General features: G+C 34.4%; 4 protein-coding genes across 4 annotated transcripts; 3 read left to right on the top strand and 1 right to left on the bottom strand.

The window, feature by feature from the left end:
* The first annotated feature begins 1,087 nt into the window (after positions 1 to 1,087).
* On the top strand, positions 1,088 to 7,099 carry LOC104707932 (putative WRKY transcription factor 47). The gene is made up of 9 exons (XM_010424391.3): positions 1,088 to 1,179; positions 1,272 to 1,631; positions 1,719 to 1,787; positions 2,662 to 3,834; positions 3,923 to 3,994; positions 4,335 to 4,490; positions 5,264 to 5,509; positions 5,616 to 5,729; positions 6,175 to 7,099. The coding sequence occupies exons 4-9, from the start codon at positions 3,604 to 3,606 to the stop codon at positions 6,823 to 6,825; spliced, it is 1,470 nt and encodes a 489-aa protein (XP_010422693.2). The 5' UTR covers positions 1,088 to 1,179; positions 1,272 to 1,631; positions 1,719 to 1,787; positions 2,662 to 3,603; the 3' UTR covers positions 6,826 to 7,099.
* A 984-nt stretch (positions 7,100 to 8,083) lies between these two features.
* LOC104707931 (protein S-acyltransferase 18) lies at positions 8,084 to 11,054 on the top strand. Its single transcript, XM_010424388.3, has 9 exons — positions 8,084 to 8,472; positions 8,773 to 8,886; positions 8,981 to 9,319; positions 9,408 to 9,476; positions 9,571 to 9,642; positions 9,736 to 9,864; positions 9,970 to 10,050; positions 10,128 to 10,298; positions 10,387 to 11,054. The coding sequence occupies exons 1-9, from the start codon at positions 8,425 to 8,427 to the stop codon at positions 10,891 to 10,893; spliced, it is 1,530 nt and encodes a 509-aa protein (XP_010422690.1). The 5' UTR covers positions 8,084 to 8,424; the 3' UTR covers positions 10,894 to 11,054.
* A 78-nt stretch (positions 11,055 to 11,132) lies between these two features.
* LOC104709819 (uncharacterized) lies at positions 11,133 to 11,786 on the bottom strand. The gene is made up of 2 exons (XM_010426377.2): positions 11,693 to 11,786; positions 11,133 to 11,593 (listed from the first exon to the last, which is right to left on the bottom strand). The coding sequence occupies exons 1-2, from the start codon at positions 11,784 to 11,786 to the stop codon at positions 11,133 to 11,135; spliced, it is 555 nt and encodes a 184-aa protein (XP_010424679.1).
* A 2,767-nt stretch (positions 11,787 to 14,553) lies between these two features.
* On the top strand, positions 14,554 to 16,662 carry LOC104707930 (UDP-D-xylose:L-fucose alpha-1,3-D-xylosyltransferase-like). Its single transcript, XM_010424387.2, has 4 exons — positions 14,554 to 15,163; positions 15,559 to 15,720; positions 15,810 to 16,031; positions 16,160 to 16,662. The coding sequence occupies exons 1-4, from the start codon at positions 14,681 to 14,683 to the stop codon at positions 16,370 to 16,372; spliced, it is 1,080 nt and encodes a 359-aa protein (XP_010422689.2). The 5' UTR covers positions 14,554 to 14,680; the 3' UTR covers positions 16,373 to 16,662.
* The last annotated feature ends 497 nt before the right edge of the window (positions 16,663 to 17,159 follow it).

Here is a 17,159-nt window from a genome sequence, read left to right as displayed (position 1 = left end):
CACGACGGTCTTCTCTGAGCTCGTTGACGATGACAGATATTAAGAAAATTGAAATTCGATTAAAATGTGAAATATTAAAAACAAAAAACAAAATGACTTTTAGTAGTTTAGCTTTCAATGAAATGGTCTCTCAAGTTGGTGATTAGGTTCTTTTTTCTTCCTTTTGTGGTTCCCACTCTTCCTCACCGTCCGATAGTGCCACCGTTATGCCGTGCCGTCAACTCCGTTGACTTCAAGACAACGCTTATTGTCTTTTTCCTCTTGAGTCTCTTCTCCTTAACGGCTACGATCGGCGTTTTAATTTATCTCCGATTTTACACGTCACTCTTTCGATCTTACCCTTTTGTACTTTCACACGTGTACATTTCTGGCGTTATAAATCGTCAATTTTAAATGATACTGGATATTACACCCGCGGAACTAATTTTTAATTTAAAAGTGTAAAATATAATTTTTATTATATTAAGTATATATGTAAGTAATATTTTCTAAATTGTAAGTTAACAATATGTTACATCAATATATTATGTAGTGTATCAGTAGTATGCTATAGGTGTAGTGTGTTATAGTAAAGTTAGGATATCATAGTGTTAATTAAATTTTATGTAATATTAAATCTACTGTTTTTTTTTATGTGTCTATTTAGTTTGCAATGTATAAATAATAGTATTTTAAATTATATGAGTATACTCTATTGTGACATTGTAATTTTGTTTATTTCATCTACTTTGGAATATTGTTGTGGTGTGTATATAATCCTTATAATTTTTGACGTATTAAATAAAGATAAGCTCTCTATGAGTAAATTTTTTTCTTTCTTATTAGTTATGATACAAATGTGTATATAATGTCTTAGCAATGAGTAAATGAAATTAAATAATAATATCTGTTATAGGGATAGATAATATGGGTCGTGTATTTTTCTACAAAAATGAAAGTTTTTTTTTTCTTGTTCTCAACCGGCAAAATTTGTGATATCTGAGAAAGCAATGAAACCACCATATCTTCTTCTTTCCTTAGCATCTCCGCCCAACTGTATTTTTTAAAGTCTGATAAAGCAATTGAACTGTTATCATGTTCTAATTTCAATTCTCAGTAGAATAAACATAGAGAGCTTCGATTTCATCAGATCCTAATCAAGAATTCCAAATGTAATCAAATTTTGGAAATGGTTCTGAGGTAAATTTCTCTCATTTTTTTTTTTTTTTAATTCGATCTGATATAGATGTTATTACATCCAGATGTTAATAGATTGTTTGGCAATACGAAAGATTATCCAATATGGAAACAGTATCATTGAGGATTGCTTTTCTCATCAAGTCAGCGAATGATTTATACAAATCGGAAGTGATGAGCTTATGATGATTCACCTAATATGAAGTGCTGCCAATATTCAATTATGACATGGATACATGATTTCCAAATCCTGTCCACATAAATCCAGTATTCACATATAAAACCTGAAGCTGCCATGAGAAAGCTAAGTACAATTGACCTTTACATAAATCTTTAGTAGTCAGTGTATTCATAATGATAATGACTAAATGCTTAACTTTGAAGGCTACTTTAATTTCTACACAACAGCTAATATAAGTGGCAGTAATAATTCAGCAATTTGAAAAGAAAAAATGGTGAGTAATAGAGGAAGGTGTTAAAGTTCTAATAATCAAGATTTATTGTTATTGTTATATATAGGTAATTGTTTTTGATTTCCTCAGGTTCAAGCTCATAAATGTAACATACTACTGGTGCCAACAATAACTGTCTTTAGTTCTTTACATATTCAGGTTAGTATATGTAGTAGATGTGTTTGTTGTATCAGCTTTTAAAATTTGACAAAATTTGAAACAGATTAAATGAATTGGCTCTCTGTTTTACATAAATGTAGTAAAGTAAAGAAACTGTGTTTTCCAAAAAAAAAAAATCAAGACACTTTCAGTAAAATATAGAGTTATGTTATTCCTTACAACCAATAATGATATGGCTGAGTCATGGATTTCGATTGAGAGGTCTTATTGTAATTGAATAGGTACCTGCATTTTTTATTAAACATAGTAATAGTTGTTTGCTTCTGAATTTTGCCTCTTTCTTTAGTATTAGTATTCTCAAACCTTTTTTGGATGTAACCTAGACAAAAGTTGGCCATGAGAGAACACGGGTTTAGGCAAATATTTTACTCTGAAATAATGAAACCCAAAAGATGCATTAGTAATAGAAAAGTCTAATATCTTAGTTTTGTTTCATTTATGCAAGTTTATTTGAAAATTTTCTTACTATGGAATCTGAGAAAACCAACTCTAGCGTTTCACCAGTGTTTTGGGTATATTGACGCCATGAATGAATGACCTTCATTTGGACCCTCCATGTGGTTTTCGAACATCTTTCAAGAAGGCAAAAGTAGCAGCCATAGAGAATTAAGAGAAAAAGTGTTTAAGATTTTTTGTGAAAGTGTACAGATGTGATTGTTTAGGATTATTCGAGTTTTAGGTTAGTATTATTTATAGGGAACCGATTAGGTCAACGAACACATCTGTTACGATACCAAAAAAGATCCGATCAAACAAGTAATTAGGGAGATAATTACTATATTAGTTTGTTATGGTATGTTTGTGTGATATGATATATTCTGACATTTATTTCTGTTTTGCTTGATTGATTTAGAAGATATTTGGAAATCAAAAGGTTTGGCCACAAATCTCGCTTAAGATCATCGTCGAAGGTAATAAAATCTTTGTATATTTAATATTAAATTTTTGAAATTTTTTTTTGGGGGTGGGAGGAAATTATTCGGATTAATATTAATAGTAGAACTGAAATGGGTTTCGGCCTTCAGTTGTTTATTGTTAATCGTAGAACCCAATTTATCAATTTCAAAAATTAACATAATAGCATTCCTGTAAATAAGTTGGAACTTCAATATTTTTTTCATAAACTGCTGCAAAAATGTATATATAGATTTTTGACAACCCTTTTGTATATTAAGTATAATAATTTTCTAACAGTTCTAAACAAAATTAGAAAGAATACAAAATAACAATAACGACATAGAAATATATCGAGATCAAATCTGACATTTAAGAACCACTCCAAGATCGATCAATCTTCCTATATTTTTAAAAGTTGAAAGAAAGAGTCAGACTGATACTTATCATCAATTTTTTTTAACACGTCATCATTTTTGAACATTATAAATTTCATATAAACAAACATTAAGAATTTAGCTCTATCGCAATTTTCATTTTATCTTTTTTTTTTCATTATTTATATAAGAACGACTAGATAAAATTTGCGTTTACACATAATTTACGTGATTTATTAGTGGAAAAATCAATCATTATGATATTCTGGAAATTATAAATTACCAACCAACTAATAATAATAAAATTAAATCTAACAGCAGTTGCTTGGTCGTCATTTTAAAAATGTGTAACATTTGACAAAAGAGTGATTTCTCGTTGAAAATAAGACACCTTTAGCTAAGACCTTACACAACTTTAATTATCCTCATAAATTGAGTCTTTATATATAGGGACTCTCTCTTTTTTTTGTTCTTTCCTTCTTTCTCTACATCTCTGTCTCTCTATCTCTTTATTTTGTCTGCAAATGGAAGAACATACTCAAGATCGCCGTGAAATTGCGTTCTTGCACTCCGGCGAATTTCTCCTGGGAGATTCCGACTCAAAAGATCATCAACCAAATGAGTCTTCGGAGGAACATCGTCACAAGTCGTCTATCAAAGAAGTTGATTTCTTCTCCCCCAAAAGTCAGCCGTACGATGATGATATTGGCCATGTGAGAACGACGACTACCATCGTTGGATCTTCCGGTTTTAATGTAAGGTTTCGAATTATAGATATGAATAAAATATACTATATGTTTGGGCGTTAGTAATTCATTACATAAACTTTTCATTGTCTATTAGGATGACTTAGTTATGGTAAATTCATGTCATGGAACATCAAGCGATGATGGCGATGACAAAACCAAAACCCAAGTAAGTGTTTCTGAGTTTTTAATTTTTTTCCTTCGCTGTAATTTCAGGGTTTATTTTGGTTAACAACTTAACATAGTTTCAGTGTTTGTATTGATGATAATTCACTTACCTGTATTTGTAAACAAAGTTAATCAGATAGTTAATTCTGTTGTATACTTGATTATCTCGGATCATGTGAGTTTCTAAATGCCCTTTTTTTTCATTTCTGTATATACACAATTTTAATTAAATTTTCCTGTCATATCGTTTAGTCCCGTATACAAAGTTGTAGGTTGTTAATATAATAAGTGAGTTGTTTGATATTATATTATTACGGTTAAAATCAATAATTTTTTTGCAGATTATTAGGCTGAAATTGGAGCTAGCGAGGCTCCACGAGGAGAATTACAAGCTGAAGCATTTATTAGATGAGATCAGTGAGAGTTATAACAACCTCCAAAGAAGAGTTTTGTTGGTGAGACAGACACAAGTGGGAGGTCTACATAAACAACATGAGGTACTTGATATATCATTTGATAAATTCATGAAAATGATATATACATATAAAGTAACAGTTATAACAGTACTTTATAACTTCATTTTGTTATGATATTTGTTCTTTTTTTTTAAGTTATTTAATATTTACTTGTTTTCACAGCTGGGAGATTGGTTTAGTTTTCAGCGTAGGATTTATCCGGTTTCAAAGTATCAATTAAAATTTGAAACCATGTGCAATATAGTTATCTAATAGATGTATAGTTCGGTTATGTATTCAGATTTTCATCCCCACCTGATTTAATAAAGCCATAAGCAAACTAAATGAATACAGCTTTTATTTTATAACATGAAGAAAAAAGAGAAAGAAAATAGCCAAATGAATCGGTCAAAAATACAACTAAATATTTAATGGAGAATTAAATTTTGTATTTTTTCGGAGATATTTCAGACTTAAAAATCTTTATTTGTAGTTAGGTACGTTCCTCTATATGCATCACATTTTTTTTCTGTCGACAGTATGTACGTATATGAATCTTCGATCACCTTAGATTTTTTTATAGGTGAATGCATATGTATGTGGTAGTTTATAATATGTGTGCGTGTGTGTGTATCTTGTTGTGATCGATCGATTGGTTTTATATGTTTAATTGACCAAACTAATATAATTGAATTATACCAACCCTATAAGATAATTATTATGGGGTGAATTTACTCTCAAATATTTTACTGTCAAACTTCTCACGAAACTAATACATTTTCTTAAACTTTTTAATTTTTGTTTTTGGTGATAAGGATACACCTCAAGCTGGTTCTTCACAAGCTCTAGAGGACATGAACAATGAAATCGCAGCCACTACCTTGAAACGACGGTTACTAGACGACGTGGACGATCGTGATATGCACCAAGGACGATCACCAAAAACTCCAAGATTAGACCAAAACAAGAGTAATAATCCTGACGAGCAACAAAACCCTCATGATCAGCTACCCTTTCGAAAAGCTAGGGTTTCCGTCAGGGCTAGATCTGATGCCACCACGGTAACTTTCTAATCTATATATGTTACTAAATTATTCTTTACACGTATATATAACTATATACATATAAGTTAGAGAAATTAAATTAATTTTGTTACTTAATATATAGGTAAATGACGGATGTCAATGGAGAAAATATGGTCAGAAAATGGCCAAAGGAAATCCATGTCCTCGTGCTTACTATCGCTGCACCATGGCCGTTGGTTGCCCTGTTCGTAAACAGGTTAGTAATAAATTTAGAATTATACCGGAAAAATGCAGAAAAAAAAAGAAGAAAAAAAATTTGATGTTAAATTTATGTATTGATTTATAAGGTTAATTATATTGGTCAATAATATGTATTCTGCGGGTTTGAATCTATATGCTGATACAATGACAACGCTAATAAATACATATCCTTGTCAACTTAGAAAAGTTTAAAAAATTTCAAAAGTTTTGCATATAAAAATTTGGAAAGTTTTCAAGAAGATTACATAAAAATTAACAATTCCAAATTCAGAAAGGCTTTACTAAATCCCTAGCAAAATTGTGTATATTATTTTTGAATCACAAAAGTAGAGTGCGACACATTTTTAAAGAATACTCAATTGTTTTTTTTTTTTTTTTTTTGTTGAATACTCAATTGTCTTACGTAACAAAATAATATAAATTGCTTATTGTGTACATAGGTCCAACGATGCGCGGAGGATACAACTATTTTGACCACAACATACGAAGGAAACCATAACCATCCTCTTCCACCGTCAGCAACCGCCATGGCCGCCACCACCTCGGCCGCAGCCGCAATGCTCTTATCTGGCTCCACCACAAGCAACCTCCACCAAACACTCTCTAGCCCTTCGGCCACGTCATCATCTTCCTTCTACAACAACTTCCCATACACCTCCACAATCGCCACACTCTCAGCGTCCGCTCCTTTTCCCACCATAACCTTAGACCTCACCAACCCGCCTCGACCACTACAACCACCGCCGCAGTATCTGAGCCAGTATGGCCCCGCCGCGTTTTTACCAAACGCTAATCAAATAATTAGGTCAATCAATAATAATAACAATCCGCAGTTATTATTACCTAATCTGCTGGGTCCACAAGCACTACCACGTGACATGGTCGATTCAGTAAGGGCTGCGATTGCCATGGATCCGAATTTCACGGCGGCGCTTGCGGCTGCGATCTCAAACATTATCGGAGGTGGTAATAACGACAATAATAATAATGATATTATTAATGATAACAAGGTTGATGCGAAAAGTGGAGGTAGTAGTAATGGAGATTCGCCACAGCTTCCTCAGTCTTGCACCACTTTCTCTACAAACTAATTTAGTATCACTATTAAATTGCTATCTTATAATTATTGTTATTACTACACACATCTTATAATGCGTATCATATGTTTTCTGGTGTACATTATATACAAATAGAGGGAGAGAGGGAGAGAGAGAGAGCTCTTATAGGTTTTTTTTTTGTTAATAGGGCTAGATTCCGGCTACTGTTTATTTTTTGTTTTGTTTTTCATATATGTTGAAAGAATGACACCGATGGATCTGTATCTGCATCTATATATATGTGTATCTTAAATATTTTATGTTAAAACGTTTTGGTGTTCCCATTATTTATATATAACAAATTAACAATGTAAGTATAATATGAGTAATTAACATTTTTGTTATATCTAGTGGATATATACTATAGGATGTCAAAAGAGCAGGTCCGATTCACAGGGAAAGCCATTGAAAGAAAAAATTCGGGTCTAAAATTTTGAAGACCTTTTTTACTTAAAAATCTATTAAATAAAAGTTTTTTTTGTAAGATATATATAAAGGTTTTTTTATTTAGATGTAAAATATCTTTTATATTTTGTAGATATGTAAAAAGCTATGAAATATCAAGTTGTGGTCTTTTCTAGAAAACCTAAAACTTTTGTAATAGATAAAAAATATATATTTTTTAATTTTTGCGTAGGACACTCGTGAATGTTGGGCCGGCACTGCAAAAGAGATATAAAATATAAAAAGTGGAAAACCAGTGGTACTATCAACGACAAGGATAAGCAATTAGTAAATTACCTACTAAAAATGTTAGCATTTTCAATAAGCGATGAATCGCTGAAACTTGTTGTTATAGCGGGTGAATAAAATAAATACGAAGTTGTCCCGCACGTCTCCATTCAGAACATTAAATAGTTATAGTCTATCGCTGGTCACTTAACTACTACTAAACAGTAATAGATTAATCATGGATCGGAAGCTGCTACTGTCAACAACTGTTACCAATGATTACAAACAAACAAAATATGTAAAGATGTGTAAAAAGCACTAGTTTTTAACAGCTTATAATGAACTCGATCTCGGGTTATTCTATCCTATAATGAGAATTATTAATTCACCCCATGTAGATGTAGTTTGTATTCTCCTTTTGAATTGTTCTCATCTTCTCTACTTACTCTCTATTTGAGGGTTTGACCACACGGAAAAAAAATAAGTTTATATTTACCACAACATATAAAGTTTAAGGCCCATTTAAGGCCCAATAGTTGACATCATCTCTTACATATATGGGCCAATTTATAAATTAGTCATGTTAAAAAAGAGGTCAATGAATGAAATGAATCATGAAAGAGTCGTCGGATGAGTAAAGTAAAGTAAAGTAGATCTCCGAGCGTTACTTCAAAATTTGAAAACCCGACCGTTGGTCTCGTCGTCGTCCTCTTCTTCTTAATACAAAACAAAGAAAAAACAAAAACCAAAAAACTCAACCAGTTTAATTATTATTAAATCCCCTTGAATAAAAAAAAAAAATCAGAGTAGTCTTTGAGCTAAGAGAGGAGCGGTCTCATGGAGTCATGATTTGCTTAGAGATTTCTTCTTCGGTGAAGATCTGAAAAAAAAAAAAAAAAAATCAAAACTTTTGGAGTTACAATGATGAGACGACGCCATGGCTGGCAACAACCTTTACACCCATTACAGGTTTCACCTTCTTTTTTTAGAAAGTTTCTTACTTTATTTGGAAATCTCCCTGTATCTATTTCAATTTCATCTTTTGCGATCTATTGAGGAGTGAACTGTGCTGAGAGTCTCTTCAATTTGTGAGCTGAATCATTTAGTTGATAATGTTTCCCAGGTGTATGTAGATAGTTTCTGAAACTTGTTGATTAGCTAATTTATGGGTCACCAGAATTTAAAAATCTTGACTTTTTTGATGAATCCTGTAGCAAAGTTCTCTTCTTTTGATTCTTGGTTACTAAAATTGAGCTGCTTTGTGTGCAGATTGTGGGAGCTGTTATTTATAGTGTTCTGGTGGCATCCTTTTATGTATTCCTCGGATTATTCATTGGGAATCGAATAGCTATTATCTCACTTCTTTCGGTTTTCTCCTTTGTGGTAAGAGTTAAACTCAACGAAGTTGGATTTGTTTCTTGTAATCGAATCTTGGAGAACCAACCTTGTGCTGAGAGAATTTTTCCCTTTTTTTCAGGCGGTTTCGGTTATAGCTTTATTCGTGAGGTGTACTGCGATTGATCCTACGGATAAGACTAGTGCTAAGAGAAAGAGAAAGTCTAAATCCAAAGGAGTCTTGATGAAGCTGAGATTCAAGGTTGTTTTGAGTCAAGTTATTCTGAGGTTTTTCAGGAGATTAGAGAGTAAGATCTTGAGAAATTTTCTCAGAAGAACCTATTTGGATCCATGGAAAAGCAGTGTGCAGCTTGAACCACTCCTTTCATTCCCACTTGTTATGAAAGATGATGATTCTTCTGTTACACCAGACCCTAAAGAAGAAGATGACATCTCTTACTGTTCACTTTGTGATTTAGAGGTTTGCCTTTCTTTTTGTGCGCTAAAATCAACCACTTCTGTCATGATTTAGAGGACTTACTTTAGACGTTTATTTCATATTTATATAGGTCAAACGCAGCAGTAAGCATTGCAGGACATGTAACCGGTGTGTTGAAGGGTTTGATCATCATTGCAGGGTAAGGTTTTTAAGGGAATCTTAGTTTCTGAAACTGCTCTTCTGTCTTAGATTTGTATACATAAGTTTTCTCTGTGTGTATTTGGTGTATTCAGTGGCTTAATAACTGCGTTGGGAAAAAGAATTACACTACGTTTATACTCCTGATGGTTTTCGTCTTGCTCATGGTGAGTATTGATTGCTCTCTCAACTACTTAAACATAAACCTCAAAAGTTCTGGTTCATTGACATAATGATATTGACTGCTTTTACTGTAACAGCTCATTATAGAAGGTGGAACAGCCATTGCCGTATTTGTCAGATGTTTTGTGGACAAGAAAGGGATGGAAATCGACTTGAAAAGAAGGCTTTACGTAGAGTTCCCTAGATGGGCTGTTGCTACATTATCTGTATAGTTTCCTATACATATGCTCTTTACATTTGCTTCCTTCCTCAAGACATCTAATGCAGCTTCATCTTGCTTATGAGTTTGTAATGTTTTGTTACTCTTACAGGTTATATTGGTCTTGTTCACAGCCTATGGCTCGGCTGCCATGGGGCAGCTTTTCCTCTTCCATGTAGTTCTCATAAGAAAGGTAACTCTTACAGTCTCCAGCTAGTATTTATCAGCAGAAATAGTTTGGTTTGACAAGTAATGCTCAAATATCTGCAGGGGATGAGAACATATGACTATATATTAGCGATGAGGGAGGAGAATCAATTTGCAGAAGTGGACCCTTTTGATGAATTAGATTCATCTTCAGATGAAAGCTCAGATTTTGATTCACCTGAAAGACCAAGACACACGTTTATCTCCAAATTCATGTGCAGGAAAGCAAATGAGGTGATTGTCTAAATGGTTTTGTTGTTTTCCTTTTCATGTTGTGTCTTTGAAGGATTCTCAAAGATTCTGTTTTGTTTTTTTTTCACAGAATCAGCAGAGACTATCTATAAAGATTGAAGGAGATGAACGTTCACCTTCCACACTGATCAACAAGAAACCTGGTTTTCATGTAAGCATAAACCCATGGAAACTGATAACTTTAAGCAGTGAAAAGGCTCTACTAGCAGCTGAGAAAGCAAAGGAAAGACTGAGAAAACCGAAACTAGTTACCGATACTGAAGAAGATTCACTTAAGCCACTTCCATTAGAGACGAAATTTGGACTTTTGTTAGATCCAGACAACAATACTAACGCCGTGTTACCACCATCAGCAACTGCAACAGTAAATCTTCAAGTTTCACCAGGAAGATTCTCAAGCCCAAGGAGAAGGTTTTCAGGATCTTCATCTGCCACTGTGCCATCACCGAAGCAAAAATACAGGAGTAACTTTGACTTGAAGCTAACAGAAGTCTCAAGGGAGCTTGAAAGTTACATCTCAAGACAGGTTTTATGTTCTGTGATAAAGCAAGATGGAAGTGAAGCATCACCAAGGTAAAAGATCAGAAACTGCTATTTTGATTGTTGTTCATCAATTCTGTTACTTATGTTCTGGTTGGTTTGTTCTCAGTCTCTGAGAAATATTTAAGATCTGATTAAACTTTTTGCATCCTCTTGTTCGACTTTATACAGAGTATATATATAAAAATATGTTATTGAGATGCCGAATGTTTTAAAAACAAAGCAAGAGAAAACCCTCAACTAACAAATGGATAAAGAAAAGAAAGGAATATTCAACTACAAGTTTCCTAATGTAGCCATTAACGTGGCTTCTTCTACTGTTATGTTTTGTCCAAATAATAAACTAGCAATCTCTGGATCCATCTCCTGAGTCAATTCGTTCCGAGTAGTGGCGGCTTGTTCACAAGGTTGCTGCTGTTCTCGAGTCAACTGTGGCGGCTTTGTTGTTTGATTCGTAGTCATCAACGAAACATTGTCTTCTTCCTCATTGCCTTGTTGTTGAGTCTCCATAAGAACCACTGAAAGATGATTGCTCTGATGATATGACTGACAATAATGCGGTTCATCTATGGCTTGGTTCATTGATACTGGAAGCTGTGAAGAGAGATGTGTGGCTTGTCCATTAATCTGGTGTTGATGTTGCTCCATTGAGAAGTTTTGATATTGATGATCACCCAATATGTATTCTTCTTGAAGCTCCATTGGAAGTTGTGAGGGGTCTGTGTCTTCTGGTAAACCTTCAAAAAGATGCATGAGATGGTTGTAATCGTATTCGTCTTCCTTGAAACTCGTAACGTTTTGGTGATTTTGATCATTGTGTTGAGCCGAGTATAAACCAGAACTTCCAATCCGATGATGCACCCCTATGGCTTGAGCCGAGAGTGGAGGATCCGTCTCTTGTCTACAAAACTGGTTAAGGTATTCATCCATGTTTCCATAACCATAATGCTCATGCACAAGGTTGTTAGTCGGCTGTGGCGGCTCTGTGGTTGGATTCATAGTCATCAAAGGAACATTGTTCTGTTCCCCATGTTTTAGTTGAGAAGCCGAGTTTCCGACCATATTGTCTTGTTCTTGAGTCTCCATATGAATAACTGAAAGATCATTGTTCTGATGATATGGCTGGCCATACTGCTTCTCCTCTATGGCTTGGTTCATCATCATAACTGGAAGCTGTGAAGAGAGATGGGTGGCTTGTCCAAGAATATGGCGTTGATGTTGCTCCATTCGCAACTGTTGATGTTGAACAGCCAATATGTATTGTTCTTGAAGCTCCATAGGAAGCTGTGAAGGATCGTATGGATTAGCCGTGTGTGAACCATCCATCTCTTGTCTCCGAGGCTGGTTGTAGTACTCAGAAATGTATCCATAACCTTGATGCTGATGATCAGACCCCTCCACTAGTCCAAGAATATGGCGTTGATGTTGCTCCATTCGCAACTGTTGATGTTGAACAGCCAATATGTATTGTTCTTGAAGCTCTGTAGGAAGCTGTGAAGGATCGTATGGATGAGCCGAGTGTGAACCATCCATCTCTTGTCTCCGAGGCTGGTTGTAGTACTCAGCCATGTATCCATAACCATGATGATGATGCTGATGATCAGGCCCCTCCACTAGTCCAAGAATATGGCTTTGCTGATGAGCGAGCTGGCCATATGAACCAAATTCTTGGTGATGCTCAATGCCTTGTTGAGTCTCGCGAGGAGGAGGAGCACCCAAGTATTGAATATCTTCAGCAGCAGCAACATGAACATCATTGCGATTCTGATTCTCTTCTTCCCCACGCGGCGGCTGTGGCTGTGGCTGTCCAATCACTATAGGTTCGAGTCTTGGAGCGTATGCATAAAGAGTCTTGTCCTTACCCGGTTTAAACTTGATTGTACACAGAACCACTTCCTGATGAGATCTCTGTTTTACTTGATGATCATCCAAAATATACTCGTGCATCACCCAACCCGTCTTTTCCTTTTTGATTTTAAAGCTTATAAGCTGCATAGTTCCGATCTTGACTCCGTCTTTTTTTATATCCAGATGACCATTCGTCTTCCACGTACCTCCCCCCGCCACTCGGCTCATTCTTTTCGATTCAGCTTTTGTTCTCGTAAAGAAGTAGAACCACATGTTCCTTTTGGATCTAAAGTGTCTTACGTGCTGAAGAAGCCACGGTTCTTTCTCGTATATATTCATCTCGTATATATAACTAGAGCTTTTCCCTTCCTTTCTCCACCGTAGATAACGGTCGATGAGCTGCAAATTTGTGGGATTGAAGCGTGAACCCGGGATTTGAGATCGTCGTCGAGTAACCATCATGCTTCGACGGTGGCTTTATGTCTTCACGGCTGTTGTACTTGTGGATGAAGCTTAGCTAGGTTCTTTGTGTCACAAATTGTGTATGCCCAAGTTTCTTTTTATATGGCGGAGAGGTCTTTTCTTTTATATATAGTCAGGGAAAACTTATACAAATCCTATTCGTAAAAGAACATGTTTTAGACACAATGCATGCTATTCAAAATTTAAAATAAATAAAAACTATTTTACCTAAATACAAAAATCTAGAACACACTATGTGATCTATAATAGACTTTGGATTTTCCCATAACGTTTTTTTTTTGTAACTCTTTCAGAAGTATTTTTTTTTGACATAATGTATCATATGGCCAAGCTAAAGAGAGTTTTTTTTTTTTTTTTTTTTAAATTATCAGCGTAAAAAGTATAACTATATTTAGGGCCGCAGGCCTCAACTGTTAGTTAGGCTCTACTCATCTAAAAAGTTTGACCAAAAAGAATGTACTGACGATTTATATTTTGCATCAAAAATTAGGATTAACCGATTAAGGAATCATACAAACTGGGATCGGCAATTATTGAATATATACCGAGATATTTTTGATTAATAAAAAAAATTACAAAGTAATGGAGACGTTCTTAAACATGTAGTACCAGTGCCGTGCCTAGGTACTTTGGGGCTTTGAGCGAAAAAAAAATGTGGCCTAATTAATTTAGTTAAATCACAATTTTTAACTAACCTAAATATAACCATAAGAAAATAAATGAGCGGCAATACAAAATTAAGGGTCTCAATGTATATAATGACATGCATATTTCAAACAAAATACATATGCAAAACAACTTAAACCAACTAAATCAACAAAATATTTTTAATAATGTGGCCTAAAAATCAAACGTATAATTCCATGTTGACTTAAACGTAGTAAAACTAACTGAACATGTTGACTTCATATTTTTAATTCCAGTAATAATATATATAGATACAGTATATTCATACTTGATCCTATGAATAACAAAAGATGGTCAATTTGTTGATGTCGTAGTAGCAGCCATGTTTTAAAAAAAAACAAAAACTAATTTTGGTAATTTGGCTCCATATTTTGGTATTTTATATATATATATATATATATATTTTAAATGACTTTTCTTCTTGCGTGTTAAGTCATCTTAAAACAACTGATATGTAGTTTTGACCAAGAATAATACAAATTGGGATTTTATATGACTTTATTAATTATTGACTTCAATATTGACTTCTTCATGGCCAACTTGTAATCTAATTATGAATAATTCAAATTGGGATTATATGTGACTTATCAATGATCCATTAACATAATTTTACTTATATTATAAAGTAATGAACAAGTTCGCGCTAGGTATTATTATATACTATACAAGTTATAAAACCTCACTCAAAGTGGCAAGAAGAATTCTCAGCTATTTTGGTTTTATATATTTTTCATATCTTAATTTGAAATCCGATCTAAGATTGTGAAACATTCTCTGCCAAATTGTGTTTCTGTGCAGCTACAACAATGGCTCAGCAACCGCAACGTATAATCAAAAGCTCATTCTTATCCTCTCCTCGTTCTTATTCTTCAATCTCAAACCGTCCTATCACGCTCCTCCTCTTTCTCCTTCTAGCTCTCTTCCTTACCCTCGGTGTACTCTTACCCTGGCCAGGATCTCCCTTATTACTATTTCCAAACAGAGTCTCTTCTTATTCTACTTCTTTGTCTCCGGAAGCCAAATCCAAATGGCGTGACTATACCCTCGCTGTGGCTGCCAAGTTCGTTGCTAAGAACGGCACTGTGATCGTCTGCGCCGTGAGCTCACCCTTCTTGCCTTTTCTCAACAACTGGTTGATTACTGTTTCTAGACAGAAGCATCAAGACCAAGTCCTCGTGATTGCTGAGGATTACACTACTCTGTACAAAGTCAACGAAAAGTGGCCTGGCCATGCCGTTCTTATTCCTCCAGCGCTCGATTCAAAGACCGCACACAGTTTTGGTTCCCAGGTAAACTAACTTATCATCACCTTTGATTGAGATATACATATCCTTAGCTTCTTTGAATTCATGATGGGAGATCTAGCCAAAAATGGTTTTGTTAATTTATATATGGATATCTAACTTAATATTAAACGGGGATGGATATATATAGTGGCTCTCATGTTGATTACATATATATCCCATCACATTTTCTGTCGTAGGCTTTTAACGGGTTTTCATTGTACATTGGATTTTGGATGTTCGTTGATTTCATATGTGATACCTGAAACCGAACCGAATCCCAAATTTCGGTTTGGTTCTTTGGATCCGGTTAATATGCCTTGTTTGAGTAGTCAAAAAGGATTTCCGTTCATATATCCATGACTGATCATATAACTAACTTATTCGTCATATGCGATTAGGGTTTCTTTAATTTCACAGCTCGAAGGCCGCAGCACCTCTTGCACATTTTGGAGCTAGGTTACAATGTTATGTACAACGATGTTGATATGGTCTGGTTGCAAGACCCGTTTCAGTATTTGGAGGGAAGCCATGACGCGTACTTCACGGACGACATGCCTAAAGTATGTGAAAACAAATCACACAAATAGAGTATTTGGAAATTTTAAGAGTGTTTTATTTATCTAATTCTCGGGTTGGTTTTTGTCTCCAGATTAAACCTTTGAATCATTCTCATGATTTGCCACCTCCGGATCAAAACGGAGAGACTTATATTTGTAGCTGCATGATTTACTTGCGTCCCACTAATGGTGCAAAGGTTCTATTGAAGAAATGGATAGAGGAACTTGAGTCCCAAGTTTGGTCTGAGTCCATCCGTTTTAAAGCAAATGATCAGCCTGCTTTTAACTTAGCACTTAACAAAACAGCTCATCAGGTATGTTTCTTCGTGCACATAAAATTCTCTAATCTACTAATTAATTAACGAATGCTGTTTTAAGGTTTTGTTTCAATCTCTTTGGTGTAATTTTAACTTGTTTTTTTGGTGGTCTTACTGTTGGACAGGGGGATCTCTATTTGCTTTCTCAGGTAGCTTTCCCAACAGGAGGATTGTACTTCAACAACGAGACATGGGTTAAAGAGACAAAGGGAAAACATGTCATAATCCACAATAACTACATTATCGGTTATGACAAGAAGATGAAACGTTTCCACAAATATGGTCTATGGCTAGTCGATGATCATGCTCTTGAGTCTCCATTAGGGAAATTACAGTAAATTCTAATGAGGTAAAGAAAGATAGTTCCACTGAGCTAATTACTTGACAATTTTTTGGGATCTTTAAAGGTATGTGTGAATAATGATTAACTCAGTTGGCACTTGAGTTTGGTTAAATCCACTTGTAATGTTAGTAGAAACAGAGGAAAACAGGGAAATAAAAAAGATAGGGAGATTTTTGTGGCAGACAAATTTTGGCATGTATGTAGTAAACAAATGAGATTCGAGATGTATATGTCTTTGACATTATTTGAATCACAAATAGTTAAAATATAATAATTACATGGAAACAGAGATGCAAAATGACAACATGTCAACCACTACTTCTTGACTTATAACCGAACTTAACACATGAGCCGCACAAAAGCAAACTAGACTTTTATTTGTTTATTGTTTCATGAAATTTAGGTTTATTACCGACAGAGCAAAAGCTAGTTTTATTACCCCTCCTATCTAATTATCTTTGTTTCGTTTCATTCACAATGAAGGGTTTTTTTGATCAATCAACGTACGTTCACAAAATGAGCTAGTGATTCTGCTTTTGCTTTTTCTCTGTATGAATCCAACAAACTGTATCGTATGGTTTAAGGACCACCATACGATATTATTTGACTTAGCTAGCTGCATTTTAAAGACTTAGCTTCTATTTTTCTTTTTTGACAAGTGGTTCGTGTTAATAAAATAATGCTAATGATTAATTATCATACAACCATATTTAATCATCTTTATTGTAAATGAAACACCACCAGTTCAAAAGTTTGACATTCCCTTTAAAATATGTAACTAC

The sequence above is a fragment of the Camelina sativa genome, chromosome 8 (genome assembly GCF_030686135.1).
Source record: "Camelina sativa cultivar CO46 ecotype springtype chromosome 8, ASM3068613v1".
Taxonomy (NCBI): Eukaryota; Viridiplantae; Streptophyta; class Magnoliopsida; order Brassicales; family Brassicaceae; genus Camelina; species Camelina sativa.
The sequence above is the reverse complement of the archived record's forward strand: the minus strand, read 5'-3'. Positions and strand labels throughout refer to the sequence as shown.